The sequence below is a fragment of the Pundamilia nyererei genome, unplaced genomic scaffold, assembly GCF_000239375.1.
Source record: "Pundamilia nyererei isolate P.nyererei 1_Seehausen unplaced genomic scaffold, PunNye1.0 scaffold00505, whole genome shotgun sequence".
Taxonomy (NCBI): Eukaryota; Metazoa; Chordata; class Actinopteri; order Cichliformes; family Cichlidae; genus Pundamilia; species Pundamilia nyererei.
The window spans coordinates 158,797-174,306 of NW_005187906.1; the positions used below are offsets into that span (position 1 = coordinate 158,797).

General features: G+C 41.1%; 2 protein-coding genes across 5 annotated transcripts in view; one reads left to right on the forward strand and one right to left on the reverse strand.

The window, feature by feature from the left end:
- Positions 1 to 8,012, forward strand: part of cfap126 (cilia and flagella associated protein 126) — a 9,688-nt gene extending 1,676 nt beyond the window's left edge. The window contains exon 5 of the mRNA XM_005754091.2: positions 7,599 to 8,012. Within this exon, the coding sequence (XP_005754148.1) occupies positions 7,599 to 7,943 (345 nt within the window). The 3' untranslated portion in view covers positions 7,944 to 8,012. The remainder of the gene's footprint in view (positions 1 to 7,598) is intronic.
- Positions 7,936 to 15,278, reverse strand: LOC102203619 (alpha-1,3-mannosyl-glycoprotein 4-beta-N-acetylglucosaminyltransferase C). Of its 4 annotated transcripts, none has more exons than XM_005754089.1 (5): positions 15,106 to 15,278; positions 12,985 to 13,083; positions 12,605 to 12,755; positions 11,371 to 11,625; positions 7,936 to 11,269 (listed from the first exon to the last, which is right to left on the reverse strand). In XM_005754089.1, exons 2-5 carry the CDS (start codon positions 13,078 to 13,080, stop codon positions 10,374 to 10,376), a joined length of 1,398 nt encoding a protein of 465 aa, XP_005754146.1. In that variant the 5' UTR covers positions 13,081 to 13,083; positions 15,106 to 15,278; the 3' UTR covers positions 7,936 to 10,373. The 4 variants fall into 4 exon arrangements, with proteins under 4 accessions (XP_005754146.1, XP_005754145.1, XP_005754147.1 ...); XM_005754088.2 differs by having other exon boundaries at positions 14,994 to 15,278; XM_005754090.1 differs by lacking the exon at positions 12,985 to 13,083.
- Between the last annotated feature and the right edge of the window lie 232 nt (positions 15,279 to 15,510).

Below are 15,510 nucleotides of genomic sequence, written 5' to 3' on the forward strand. Positions count from 1 at the left end.
CACACACACACACACACACACACACACACACACACACACACACACACACACACACACACAACAATCACATTTTACAGGGTATCTGATTGAGTCAGATTTTTGTTCAGATGTTACATCATATCCTTAAAAATGTATTTAGTGTGTCATCAAATAGAAAAACTTTCTAGATGCTCCTAATATCTTCTGTATATAAAAGACACTGTTCAGATTGTGTCTTTAAAGCTAAAGAGAGGCCATGCTTATCTTTGAAAGACCATAACTATACCACTCCAAATAATATCTTCTTGGAGAGGAGGAATATACAAATAGGTTGTAAGTAACCGGAGCTACTGTCTTGTTTCCATGTGGTGAGAGGATGGAAATTAGCTGGCTTCAAGTTGCCTCAGAGCGTTGTTGACATTTAAAGGTCTCTCTGGTCACTCTGGACCAAAACAGAAGAGGTAGAGGACCAAAGAAAAACAATAAGGAACCCAAGAGTCCGGAAAACAAAGGGGTAGTTCTAAGGGTCTGCCTGGTAAGACAGATGAGCCATAGGGACCGGCTGTAAGGCAGAGAGAGTGCTTTGGAGGGCCGACCCCGGTGGAGAGGACCTTTTTAGAAACTTGACTGGGGGCTCACTTGGGACGGACAAAGGCAATCTAACACCCATGAGGAATTTTTATTTTTATTTTTTAGATAATTTTGGTTCTGTTTTTCAAAGAAACATGTTGTGTCATTATTTTGTTTCACATTTTTCATTTACTTATTTATTATCTTCTGTCCCTTGAAGTGGATATCAGGTTTTATTTGATCGCAGAATAATGATGATAGGTGAGCGAGGCAGAGAGGGTTTTCCTCAGAACTGGAGTCATACTTAGAGCAGTCAGCAGATTAGGGCTGCAACTAACAATTATTTTGATAGTCGACTAATCTGCCTAATTTTTCTTCTATTAGTCGATTAGTCAACTATTATTTCAGCAACTCTTATGTCCGCTTCCTGTGGGCAGACCTCATGTTCTGGCTTTAGTGCCTCACCTGCTCAAGTCTGCCCACCCATGAATTTCACCCTGTTATCTCATGACCCAGAAAACATTTGAATTTGAAAAAAATCTGATTTATTTTTAACATAAGACCGTCAGAATAAAAATGAAATAAATGAAAATATTAAGTAATACAAATTTAAGTGCAAGTAGTATTTAAACAAAATTAATGATGTGCAAACAGGAAACTAAAATGGCTTCTGTCCACAAGTTCGAATATGTCATGGATCGCTGTGTGGCAAGCAGGAGGAGGACCCAAATGCAAAACTCACAGACACGGGGATGAACTCGAGAAACACAGCTTTAATGCTGGCACGGCAGAACACAGGAAATACAAAACTAAACTGGGAAAAGTAAACTAACACTCGCAGGTAGACACAGGAAGATCCACACAACATGAGGGAGAACGCGACACAGCACTGAGGGAGACGCAGACATAAATACACCAAGGGTTAACGAGCGGAGTGGGAGCACATGGGGAACACAGGTGACACTGATAATAATCACGAGACATGGCAGGAGTGAACACAACACTGGCGGGGAGACGGGCGAAGCGAAACAGGAAGTACAGAGGTTCAGACAGGAGGAGAGAGAGCACGAGTAGAACACCAACATAACGGGCAGGGGAGACACGGAATAAACACGAAAGGGGACGAGGGCTCATGAATACACAGAGGGGCACACAGGGGGTGAGAGTCATAAAGGGAAAGCACTCAGGAAACAACACAACAGGGCAACTCAGGAAACAGAGCCTAAACAGGGAACTGAATACAAAGATACATGAGAATTAAGAATACTGGGCCAACATGGCCCAGGACCGTGACAGCATAAAGTTTCAAATTAATTTAAAAAGATTTTATTTTCGAGTTTAGAGATGATTCAGTTCATTAATTTCCGATTGCAGTGAACATGCTCTGGAGTGAGGCTTGCTCTTATCTTTGAGATGATGTTCCCAGCTGTTGATAACTATGCTAAAGATGCTCTCTATCATGACTTCAGCCATTTGAAAGGTGCATGAGCTTCTCAAATGGCTTTAGTGTTTTATAGCCCAACCAGAAGCCTTGGATGAACCGGGATGTTCGTCTCCTCCTGAAGGCCCACAACACTGCCTTTAGGTCAGGAGATGCACACGCCTACAGTACAGCCAGGGCTAATCTAAAGAAGGGCATCAAAAAAGCCAAACACCATTACAAAAAGAAGGTAGAAGAACACTTCTCCAACTCCAACCCCCGACGCATGTGGCAAGGACTCCAGACCATTACAGACTACAGGACCACCAAACCCTCCCCGCATCCTCTGATGTCTCCTTCCTCAATGAGCTCAACAACTTTTATGCTCGTTTTGAGCGAGGGAACCCCACAACCACAACCAAAACAGACATGATGCCAGACCACCAACCTTTGACTCTCTCCCCCACCAATGTAGGAGCGGTGCTGAGCAGGATCAATGTCCACAAGGCTGCAGGTCCTGATGGCATCCCCGGGCGTGTTCTCAGAGCGTGTTCTGGGGAGCTTGCAGGAGTGCTCACAGACATATCCAATCTGTCCTTGGCCCACGCTGTGGTACCGGCCTGCTTCAAATCCACCTCCATCGTCCCGATACCCAAAAACTCCAACCCATCTTGCCTCAATGACTACCGCCCAGTAGCACTCACCCCCATCATCGTGCTTAGAGTGCTTAGAGCTAGCACACTTCAAATCCTGTCTCCCCCCCACCCTGGACCCCCACCAATTCGCATACCGCCAGAACAGGAGCACAGAGGATGCAGTCTCCATCACACTGCACTCTGTCCTCTCACACCTGGACAACAACACAGAACAGCCAGAATGCTGTTTATAGACTTAAGTTCAGCATTCAATACAATCCACCCCTCACAATTCATCAGGAACTGACAGACCTGGGCATTAGTTCCCTCATCTGCAAATGGTTACTGGACTTCCTGACCAACCGCCCCCAACATGTCCAGCTGGATAACCGCTGCTCATCATCAATCACAATGAACACCGGTGTACCACAAGGCTGTGTGATGAGCCCTTTCCTCTACTCCCTCTTCACCCACGACTGCAGACCTGCTGATGGTTCCAACACCATCATTAAGTTTGCAGATGACACCAAGCTCCAAGCTGGTCAAGAAGGCTCAGCAGCGCCTCTTCTTCTTGAGGACTCTGAGGAAGAACTACCTGTCCTCAGACATCCTGGTGAACTTCTATCGCTGCACCATCGAGAGCATCCTGACCAACTGTATAACAGTCTGGTACGGGAACTGCTCTGCCTCGGACCGGAAGGCGTTGCAGAGGGTCGTGAAAACTGCCCAGCGCATCGCCGGAGCACCACTTCCGACCATAAAGAACATCTACAGGAAGCGGTGTCTGAAAAGGGCTGGGAAAATCATCAAAGACCCCAGTCACCCATCACATGGACTCTTCACCCTCCTGCCCTCTGGGAGGCGCTACAGGAGCCTCTGGACTAAGACCACCAGGTACCGGAACAGCTTCTTCCCCACAGCTGTCAGACTCCTGAACTCTGCCTCCTGACATCTGACCCACGTTAAACTCATGGCTGAACATACACACACCCACAATGGACTACTGTACCCTCAAACACACAATAATAACATGGACTGAACCACCACTCACAACCACTAGCACTTTATATAGCCTCTGTAGAAATTATCCACATACCTCACTTATCTTAACTGCACTACTGTATAGCTCTGTGTAAATAATCATTCTGTACATACGATAATTTTTAATCCTACAACTGTTTATAACTTGCATAGTTCACATTTTTGTATAGCAGTAGATCTCAGATTTCTGTATAGTTTTTTATATTTATATCCTTTTCATAGCCTGTACATAGCTTGTACTCACTACAGCCTGTACATACTTATAGTTATAGAATATTCATAACATACTTCATACCGTGTACATTATAACATACCATAATAGACCCATTTCTGTAATATACTTACATATCTATATTATTGCTAATATATATAGTAATATATCTATATCACGGCTAAAGCACTTCTGGATGGATGCAAACTGCATGTCGTTGCCCTGTGCCTGTGCATGTGCAATGACAATAAAGTTGAATTCTATTCTATTCTATTCTAACAATAAAATTCTGTGTCAACAAATTTTATATATTCGACGACAGCGATTATGGCGACGAATCCTTGCAGCCCTACAGCAGATGAGGTGGAGGCATGCCAGACAATAGAGCAAGAAGGTAAAAGCTAACACAGAGGACATATACCAGCTTTTGGGGAACCCGCGAAAGGGAAAAATGACAACAGGCAAAGCTATTATGAATAATAAGTATTGTGTAAGCTGGGGCTTTGAAATTGTGGGATTTGGTTTCTCAGTTTCCATGCAGGACACTAGCCTGTGAAGGGAATCATTTTTCCATGGCAGCCTTGTTGCATTATGTTTAAGTGGCTTTAAGAGCAGAATGAAGCCCTGACTTTCCACAGGGCTTTATTCTTTTCCTGTTTATCAGTTACAAGACAATATAATTTCTAACTATTAAATAATAAGTATTATAACTTGAAAAGACTAAATTCTGATCCTAGGTTATCTGAGCCATTCAGTAACCACAGATATGCTGAAGAATGTTTTGCTCCAGAATGTTTCATGAGAATTCAACTGAATATCATGGTTTGGGGTTGACAATAATGAATGAATAATTTCATTCATTATTGTTTTGATTTGGAGAAGTGGGCTTTGAGGTCTCCAGTTTAGTCATAAATAACTTTAGGCTTAATTGCGAACTTACTCTTCCCTTTGTCTCATCCTTAACATGGAAGGTACTAAAGGTTTCATCCTTTAGTACCTTCCATGTTAAGGCTATCATGTTTCTGATGCTTTTGTCAGGCTTGTGTGTCTTAATCCTGTGTGCTTATCTTTCCTGTTTTATTTTGATAGTCCCTTGTCTTGCGTGCTAAATGTTCCGTTTTGCTTCCTCTGTCTAATTTGTCCCTGTTGTTTTTCCCAGCCCTCCCCTACTCATCCTCCTGTGTATATATTGTGTATGTGTTGTGTCAGTCTCCCTTTGTTTATCTGTTCAGTTTCCCTCAGTGTTATCTAGCCCCTTGTACCTCTGAGTATTTTCCCAGTTTAGGTTGTGTAATCCAAGGTTTTTAGTTTCTTTTGTATTTTTATGCTCAGTTTTTGTTCTTGGAAGTTCAATCTAATAAACCACCCGCTTTTATTTAAGATGATCTTGTCTCCAAGTGTCTGCACATCACACTTGGTTTCCACAAACCTTTGACACTGAAAGGGTTCTTATTCCCCCTTCTAGATATAATAATGGCTAAAAGCTTCAGAGTCCTACATTAAACAGTTCTTAATATTACAGATGGTACATCTGTCACACTGTCCCTGCTCAGGCTCTTCAAAAGATGATATGTCTTCCTCTTAGCTTTCAACTTCTTGCTCTGATATCTGGCCTTCCTCCACCTCATCATACCCTGACAGCAATGAGACTGATTCCGCTTCCACAGTTCTGAATAAAATCCTTTGGGCCTCTTTCTGCTCTCTGCATCCTGAAGTATGAGAATTGGTTCAAAGCCAGTAGGGCACTGAATAAAAGTTATGTTTTGGAAGGGTAAAATTACTTTACATTCCTGAAATCCTACTTAATCCCAGTCCCTGTCAGAACTGTTGCTGCAGCTTTCTGAATCAACTGGGAGCTTTTTGTTCAGGGAGCCTTTATGGCAGTCTGCTGAATTACTTTGAGTTGTCAAGCCTGGAAGTAATAACTTCATGAATCTTTTCAGCATCTCTTTGAAACAGGATGTTTCTAACTTTGGAGTTATTGTGCAAATGAAGGGCCAGCCTTATATATTTGATATGCACATCAGCAACTAAAGCTGACTAATTGCTTGCAACCTATTGGGACTTATTAAGTATGAAATATATTTGTAATAGGTGGATATCGGTCTGGCTCCAAGATGAATTTGATTAAACTAGTATATCCAACATCAGTCAAAAGAGCATGTGCCCAGACCTTAGTTCAGCTAAGACTACCCCCCCCCCCCTTTCCTACTCTTGTGCACATAGTAAGTGGTAGTAAAGACTTTTAATGCTACAGTCACACTTCCGTCCGTGGCTCATGGTCACTGACATTAGCAAATGTCAGCAAGTTAAGAATGTAAAAATGTTAAAAAGTATTCCTTTATATTGGGGGTTACTGATTAGATGTGCTTACTTTATGACAGTTTTCTGTGTGTGACACACAGTTTTTGGCATTTAACATTATCTGGTGACTACAGCTGCGCTATAACAGTTACAGTAGGAACACTGTGCCAAGAATGAAGGCAGTTCTGTGGATGACTTCAGCCCTGCTAGTGTGTTTAAGCCAAGTCTATGAAAACTTCTAAATCAATATTAGTACTGAGAGGGAATAAAAAGAAGAAAAATTAAAAAGCACAAGTTGTCTACCAGGACTAGTTCTTAAAGAAAAGCAAACAGTTATAAATGGAATTCCTTTAGCTTATTTGTTTCTTGCAGTGTACGGTGTATCCATATAAATGGCCCACCCTGTATTTCATGTTTTTAGTAGTGATTTTATAAGACCACAAGCAAGTTGTGCAGCAAACATAGTAGTTAGCTGGAGGTATGTTAATTTAATATATTTGACGTTAAAAAAAAGGATATTTATGCAGTGCAATGTAATATATATTGTATTGCCTGCTACAGGACAGGCTGCACATGTGAATTTGTCAGTTTTTTCCTCCTCCTTTTTTTTGCATTTTCCTCCCAAGTTGGTTTTAGAGTACGGTCACGTTTTAAAACTGATTTTTTTATTTTGGGTTTGCTTTTATGCCTACTGGGTGCAATATTGGTCAGGCAATGTGCAATCCCTGAGCTGAGCTCTTACCTTAGAGAGATTAGGCCTTGCATAGGTGCTCACTGTGAGTGGAGTTGCTGTGCTTAAGATTATAGTGCTACCAATCTTTGAACTTAATCTGTTCGATGACAGGTTTTCTTTAACAAACTCAGAAAACTTGATTTTCTCTCTGAGTCCTCACCTTCTGCTGCATTTTAACCAGGTGACTAACATGATAATTCAGTTCTTCATTAATAAAGTTGCAAAGATGTGAGAATTCATTTGCCGAATTCTACAATTTTCATGAAACATTGGTTTGCTTAATTATTTTTGTACTTAACATTACTGCTTTCACAGTTATTCAGCTCTCAGCGACAGTGATTACGTCACAGATTTATTATCAGCTCAGAATCAAATCTATAGACTCCATCTCTGTAATTCTGTAGACAGTAATGCTGTCAGTTAGTTTTCTTACACTGCGAACATTTACTGTACGTTACAAACTATGTGGTAATTGGTCACATTGATCTTTTTCAACTAACGCATGTGTTTAAATCAGGTTGAACAAGAAACTCAGAGTTGATCAATTTGTTTTTAAACTCAGAGTTTGAATCTGCTTCCTGGAACAGGGCCCTGACATTATAAAGAATGCAGAATTTTTAAAGCACTTTGTTTTCATTTAACAGGAGTACCATTAAAAAGTATAGTGAATTTAAAGTTTTCAGCTTCTGTTTCAATCCTTTTCAGACCAGTTTGAAAGTACTGCAGGATGATGCCACCCAGTCTGCTGCAGCTGAAGCCCGACCAGCTTCTCAGAATTGGTCCACTACTGGGAGTGACAGAACTACCAACCAGAACCGGGCAGGCTCACAGGCAGCAAGAGAACAAGCTACAGGAAATGACAGGCTGCCTAGCCATTGCTCTGCAGCTGAAAAGAATTCAGCTTTGAATCAGGCTGCTGTGGAGAAAAACCATATCAGGCATGATACTGGTGAGGGGAGACAAACAAGAAATATGTCAGCAAAAGCAGTCAGCCAGCCATCACAAGCATCCATCGAGCAGAGACAGAGAAAGATACAGCAAGACCTGTGAACAGTCCTTTATTTCTCAGTGCATCAGAAAATGACAGAAACCTATAAAAATAAATACACCTGAACAATAGTAATGTTGACCAGTTGTAATGAATCCATTTTCAGCATGTGAATTATGGAAAGGAAAAAAATGGTAATACAAGGAAATGTTATTGGTGTTGCCTGAAATGTTACTGATTGCACTCAAACTGCCCACTATATCAGCCCTTCACTTCTCCTGTGCCTTTTACCTCTAATCTGATTTTTTTTTTGTCAAGTTGACACTCCAATCAAGAATCTCTTATTGTTCCGTCAGCTGACCAGTGTAATGAGTTCCAGCATTACTGAATGATGGAGAAGAATAAAATACATTGTTCTCTCACACACGCTGTTGGTTAGTGGTAGGTTCAGCAGCATTTTGCAGTTTTAGTCTGTCACATTTGTAAACCTTGTATACACTGGGTTCTGTTTTATAAAGCTAATCATTGGGAAATTGTAAGCAGCCCATTTTTGTCTCCCACTATATCAAACCATGAACGGATGAAGTCAGAGTTTTTGGCAAATACTGTGGTGTTTATCCTCCATCTTTGTTAATCCAGACTGTATTAATTTGGAATCTGTGGGTGCTCCCAGAAGACGGGGTATGTGTTCATTTATTACATGAAATGGGTTGATTGGGTACTTCATAATTCAATCCAGAAGCAGGGCATGTGACCATGAAATGAAAATTGGCAGTGCCAAAAAAAAAAAAAAAAAAGGCAAGAGGGGCATTCTCACAGAATATTTTTAATCTACTTTTTACACTATAAACTTTAATTACTGCCCTACAAAGAAGTAGATGCAGAAATTTAGTTTTTAGCCAAATTAAAGTGAAATTAATCTCACTGATTATTATCTGTTATATATTCTAAAAGTGGAACAGATTTGTCTAATTAGCTGAATGAATGCAAGTTTCAGTGGAAAGACATACCTTTGTGTCTTCAGTGCATATCTTTGTTGGGCTGTGTTAAAAACATGCTGTTCAACAGGTGGCTAATGGATGGACACTTTCTCTCAGAGAGAAATCGCTACTTTTGTCTGCTCTGTTATTCACAACAGGTTGCCACAGTGGCTAACTCTGCATGCAGGAAAGGTAAATGGACTAGTTCTTATGTAGCATTTATCTACTCGAGCACTTTATACAAGATGTCTCATTCGCCCATTTATACATCAGTGTTCAACCGCTTTCTATGTAACATTCACACCCACTCACAATCAAATGAATACATCAGGATTCAGTATCTTACCCAAGGATACTTTGACATGCTTTTATCAGCCCAGTTTAATGCAAAAGAGTGTAAACTGGTCTGAAGCAAGTTAGATGTGCAATATAAATTTAATCTAGTCAAGGGATCCATTCATCCTCTTAACTGTTTATCAGATTTAGATTTGGGCATGGGAGCCTGAAGCCAAGAGTCACCTGAGCTGGTTACCAGTCCATCACAAGACCAACAGAAAAATGGTCGATGACTCATGCTCACATTCACACCTGCAGAAAATTTACAACCAAAAGTTAACCTAACGTGCATGTCTTTGGACTGTAGGAAGAAGCTACGGTGCCCAAAGAGAACCTACACAGACACAAGGAGAACATATAAACTCCAAATAAAACTTTTAGTTGGCATATTTGAACCCAGACTTTCAATCCTGTGAGCCAACAGAAAGAACCCAGTGTACTGCTTTTGTGATATTGAAAACTCAACCTACCTTGTTAACCCATTACCCTTTATAGTGCACCCCGCAGAATTAAATAAAAACATATGTACTTATTGGAAAAAGGAGCTGAGGTATTTAAGAAAGCAAAAATTCCTATTTAAAAAAAAAAAAAAGACAGAAAGATCAGACTGCAAATGGGACCCGGCGTCTTTTATCCCCTCTGTGTAGTTGTTGTAACATGTGACAGATGTACACTATTTATAGATCTGGCCTGAGGTTTGAATCAGGCTGCTGGTGCGAAAGGCCATAGCAGGCCTGATACTGGTGAGGGGAGACAAACAAGTAATATGTCAGCTAGCCATCACAAGCATTGACTACATATTGACCATAGGTTTCAACCTACAGTCAATAGGTTTCATAATAAGCACATGGGTTTTCTCTCGTCTTCATTTTAAAACAATGAGTTAATGATGAGTGCAGTTTCACACACAATGCAATTACCCAAATGCATTAACAATACATACATACATACAACACATGGAGTTGGTTGTCTGCTTATAGCTCTTTGATTCTGTGAAGAGACAACATGTCATCACAAAGTTTGGTCAAACTTGCTTCAAAGTGACAATTTGCTTAGAGCACTTAGTTGATGTTTGATAAATAAAACATTTTAACAAGGCACACAAGTCCCAAGTTCAGTTTGTCAGATTTTGATCAAAATAGTTTTTAATCTGCCAGGAAGAACTAACATCTATGTCTATTGATGAGGTACAGTCAGCTTTGTGGTGATTCTGATTTTCGTAATGATCAACCAGTCCTTCTGAGTAGCTGTGACCTTTATCTTCAGACACGAAGAGGCTGAGCTGTACTTTTTATCCATCTCCTGCATTTTAAACTTTCCATTCTCAAATGTTCCCACTGACTCAAACTCTGTACAACTCTTCTCTTTGTCTGTGGCCACCACATTGTGACCCATCTCCACCTCACCTGACTCCAGGATGTCTTTGCCTCCTGACCCTGTTTCTACAAATATCCCTGTCACCACAGTAGGTTCAGTAAACACTACAGTCAGGCAATTTCCTTTTTCTGGGGTGCGGCCCCAGAAGAATCCTTCGCCAGCATCCCAGGCCAGCTTGGGGAAGTGCTTCTGATAGGTGGACATGTCAGAGTAAACTTCAGCTGAAGGATTGGTATAGACATCCTCCTCAAAATCCTTGTCTTTCAGCTTATTGTATGTGCCTTGAAATGAGGAGAAAGTTCCCATGTGTTGAAAAAGCGAGGGTTTGAAAAGGATGGTCTCCTTTTGAGTCATCACCTCTCGGAAGTGAGTCATCAACCAGTCACAGGGCATTTCCTGGTAAAAGATGAAGAGGAAGCGAGCCAGAAGAGGAAGATGGGCTGATTTGTAGAGTTTACCAATATAGCCGAGGGCAGAGAATTCCAACGTTGCCCAGGTGAACTTCTTTCCTTCTTGCTCCTCAACTCGCTTTTTAATGGTTGTGAGGAAGTTTTTTGCAGAGAACACATCATCCTCTAGCTGGAGGTAATACCGTCCAAGACCTGCACAGTAGTGGATGAGGAAGGAATAATCCAGGTTCTGCTTGGAGCGGAACGTTACCCTTTCTGGAGCATCGTTGAAATTCCTCTTCAGACCTACAGAGAACCAGACAGATTTGTATCACAGGAAAAAAAAAAACATTCAAACTGTATGTGAATGAATATGTACACTAGGGGTGATCGCATGTGAGCTGCACCTGTAATCGGAGGGTACCAGTCCTGGGGAACATGGATGACCAAAAGGTGGCCTTTTTCCAACTCAGAGGCAAAAGCTGATTTGATCTCCTTCACAGTGTCGACTCTCCAGCTGACGTCGAAATCTGCTAGCAGCACTACCACCACCATGAAGGAGTGCTCCTCAGGAGACGACTGGGAGAAGATGGATTTCAATGTGGGGACCAGATAGCTGCCCTTCTTCCTCTTTACTGAGGATAATCCAACAGATAAATACTCTGAAGCCGAAAGAAAAAGGAAAAAAAGTGAAGGGTTTTATGCCATTTCAAATCTAAAGCTGAGGTTAAAAAGTATTTCTGATAACAATTATTAAATAATGTGGTATGAAATTCAGCATGGTAACACCTTCAGACTGTGAGTAAATAAAAGTAAAACAAAAAAAGGAGAATTAGCATTGAAATAAAAGCAATAAATGCATGACATAAATACCAAAATAATACAAAATAAGTCTGTGAAGGTTCTCAATCATCCAGGTCATCGTAGTCAAAGGAGCTTGCAAAGAAAAGCATCTGGACTTCTTTAAGTTGCTTGAAGACGTTTCACCTCTCATCCAAGAAGCTTCTTCAGTTCTAAGGGTCAAATGGTGGGGAGTCCCAGATTTAAACCTAGTGGGAGTAACCCCCCACAGAGGGACAAAAGGACCCCCTGATGATCCTCTAATCGCCTGAGCCAAGGTGTGAAACTGGGTGTGGGTCCCAATCAGCCAGAGTTTCGGGTGAGTTCATTGTGAAACCTGGCCCCACCTTATCATGCGAATTCCTGAAGTCAGATGGCCCAGGATGTGAGTGGGCATTAAGGCGTCTGGGGAGGGAACTCAAAACTGGATTATAGATGGCAGAGAGTTGGTGTCGTAAACCACCGCCGGTTTAAATCTGGGACTCCCCACCATTTGACCTTAGAACTGAAGAAGCTTCTCGGATGAGAGGTGAAACGTCTTCAAGCAACTTAAAGAAGTCCAGACGCTTTTCTTTGCAAGCTCCTTTGAATACAAAATAAGGCACAACTGCTCATACAAATAGGAATATGCAAGTGACAGTGAAAAAACGCATTCCATAGTTTCCATAAGTTAGAGAACAACACCGGAAAGTGCTGTCATTATTTCTCTACGTGACTTTTTGCAATTTCTTTTTTTTTTTACAGTTTGAAAAGGCAGCAGCAGCCTTATTATAATAATGAGAACAAAGTGTGGAGACTCACTCTGTTGAGTAGGTAGCACTCCAGCAAGCAGCTGATAGGACACATTGAAACTCAGATAATCTGCCTGGTCAATCCAGGACTCCATACTAACCGGCCTGTCTGCTTGCCATGTTAACTCATTAAGAACCATTTCAGGTGACCTTGCAAAGACCTGCAAAACAACAACAACAAAAACAAACCCAAAAGACAAAAACATGATTATTGTCTGATTAGAATATACACGTTGATGAGTGAGACAATGCACTCTTTGTTACTTTGCAAAGCAAGATGAGAGCAAGTGCAGTTACAGGGATGGTGACTTATACAAGTCTACCTCCAAGTAAGTAAGGTGCACAGTTTGAAAAATAACTCAAATATTCTATGTGTAGGTGTGTTCTTACAGCCAGAAGGAAGTCCGAATGGTTAATGAAGTATAATCCCCCAATGACAAGCAGCACTGCCACAACAATATTCTTCTTCTTCGAATGAATCCGCATTTCCTATCACAAACACATACGTGATATTCCATCCATTATGCTGGTGTGTGACGCAGTACAACTGTAAATAATTCGGCCAATAGTTAATGATTCAGAAGGCTTGGACACAGGTTACACGGAACTGAGTGTGTTGTTGTAACTTAGAGTCTCATATATACACTTTGTATGCATCAGATACAGTTTACTGAACACTGTTGCTCTGGTGTAAATAACCCTGTGTCGCAAGTTGCAAAAGCCCTTTAACATATTCTATAGAGATGCACATTGAGAACCACTTACAGTTCAGGACAAGAAACAAAATTGTCCCATTCAGTACATTTCTCATTTTATCTCATCTTTTACCAGTGCTGGAACTTGGTGAAAGTTCAATGAGTGAGCTTTCTGTGGGGCTATGTGAAACAGTGATGACACAGAGTGCTGACTGACCCTGATAAATCTTCTTTCTAATGTTAATGTTTTTTAAGATATTAATTGTCAGTGGTCTAGTTCTACTTGATCACAGTAAAAACACAGTTCAGTTTGGCTACAGGTATTTAGTACTAGAATGTGGCACAAAAGGATGAACACCACTCCTCCAGCAGATAAGTGTTGATTTGGCATTTTAGTGATGTTAAACACTGTAAGAAATCCCATTTGGGTTGAGATCCGGTGACTGAAGGCCACAGCATAAAGCCCTTTCAGTCAACCCACTCAGTGTGACTATAACTAAGTGTGACTATAACTAATTGTTTTAGCTACAGACAATTTATTTGTACTGATGTATTTAAATGCAAAAAACTGATTTCAAACACAAGCCCGCTGAGCAATCTGTTAAAGTTTGAGACAAACTCATGTGGCAGGCTCAGCCTTTATGGCACTGTATCCTAACTACCCAAATCTACTCGAGCGAAACCATCTGCAGCAACTGTTTATTATTTATTCAGCTTCCCCCCCCCTTTAATTTTTCCCTTGTCTGAATATTTCCTACAGCCATTACATAGCAGTCTCCCTCAGACGGAGTTTCTGCCAGTGTCGACTGTTACTGTAATCTTTTTTTCTTCTTGTTTGGTTACATTGTTTCCGAGTTCTAAACAGAGGAAAGGGCAGAGAGGTTACAGGGAAGCAGTAAACAAACACTGTAGATGATAAGAATGAGGTTTATAGCCAGGCTGCCCTACTCTTTTGTTTTTTTAAACGCACTGAGAAGTAAGGACAAGTAAGGAGATATGAAAAGCGTTGCGTAGTCTCATGTCAGACTAATCCTTAGAGCCAGGCTAGAGGACAAGCTTTACTTAGATTTTTAAAATGCCTTTGTTTTGTCAACGAGTACAGGGTCACTTCATAGAAGATACCAATTATAGCCGAGGCCACCTCATCTATAATTAGTACGCGGTCTCCTCTTTGATTTTTGCAATGTAACGCTCGCTGAAACAAACGCTTCCCGAACAGAACGACGAAACCGCAGTTACCCAAAAATGACAGAGTATAGAGAGCTGTCCGTGTGTTTTACCTTAAACAGCACTAATAATTAGAAGGTACCGCAAGAAAACTAGCCAGTCCTATGGAACGTTTTCAGATAGTGTCTACAAACAAGTGACTTCCGTAGAAGATATTTCAAGTTAAGAAATCCGGAAGATTTTTTTCTTGCTACTGTCTCTGCGCGATCAGGCTTTAAAAAAGCCATATCAATAGGGTTTAGCAATGATTTCCAACCGTCGCTCATAACACAAACACAGCCACACCGAAAAGTCTTGTATGAACCCACAGCTACGGTAAATGAGAAGAGTCCAAATAAAGAGTTAGCAGAAGGTACAGTAAATGAGCTAAACCAGGCATCCATCCATCCCGTCACTGAAAACAAAAAGCAGCTGCTGTGAGTCGGAACATAAATTATAAAGCTAATAAACTTGTGCCTGACCGGTATCTCCACTCACCTCCCTCCGCCGGTTGGCCTCAGCTCGATGGATAACAGTTAGTGAACGAGTTGCAGTCACGGCGTGATAATACTTACAGTACAACGCACCGAAAGTCAGAAAAGGCACTCACGGAAATGAAAAATGACTCGCCCCTTGGAACCCATGCATATAAAACAGCACTGCCGCATTCTGCACGTGTATTTCCACCTATAGTCCCCGACGCTCAACAGGCGACTCCAAGTAGCAGAGGCTGTACGCCAACCAGGTGTGGCGTCACGGTCGGACGACAGCCAACCGCTTACGTTCAAAGGCGGCCACATTCTTTAGAACTACACCAGGAAATTAAAGCAAACGCCCTGAGCTATTGTTGACACAAAAGCAAAAGACAGATACACAGGTTTCCTTTATTTTATAAGTTCTTAGTCATTTTTAAATTATTTTCTATTTCTCTTGCAGTTTCTCATCAGCCAACTAACATTTTAAAAATCATATCAAACGCAATCTAGCATCAAATAAACTACAATAATAAAGCAGC

Bases quoted from the DNA above. Each gene is read 5' to 3' on its own strand.
- LOC102203619 (XM_005754089.1), bottom strand. From the start codon at position 13,080: ATGCGGATTCATTCGAAGAAGAAGAATATTGTTGTGGCAGTGCTGCTT. The intron at 12,756-12,984 runs GTAAGAACACAC...GTTGTTTTGCAG, and splicing joins ATTCGGACTTCCTTCTGGCT to GTCTTTGCAAGGTCACCTGA. The intron at 11,626-12,604 runs GTGAGTCTCCAC...TTTCGGCTTCAG, and splicing joins AGTGCTACCTACTCAACAGA to AGTATTTATCTGTTGGATTA.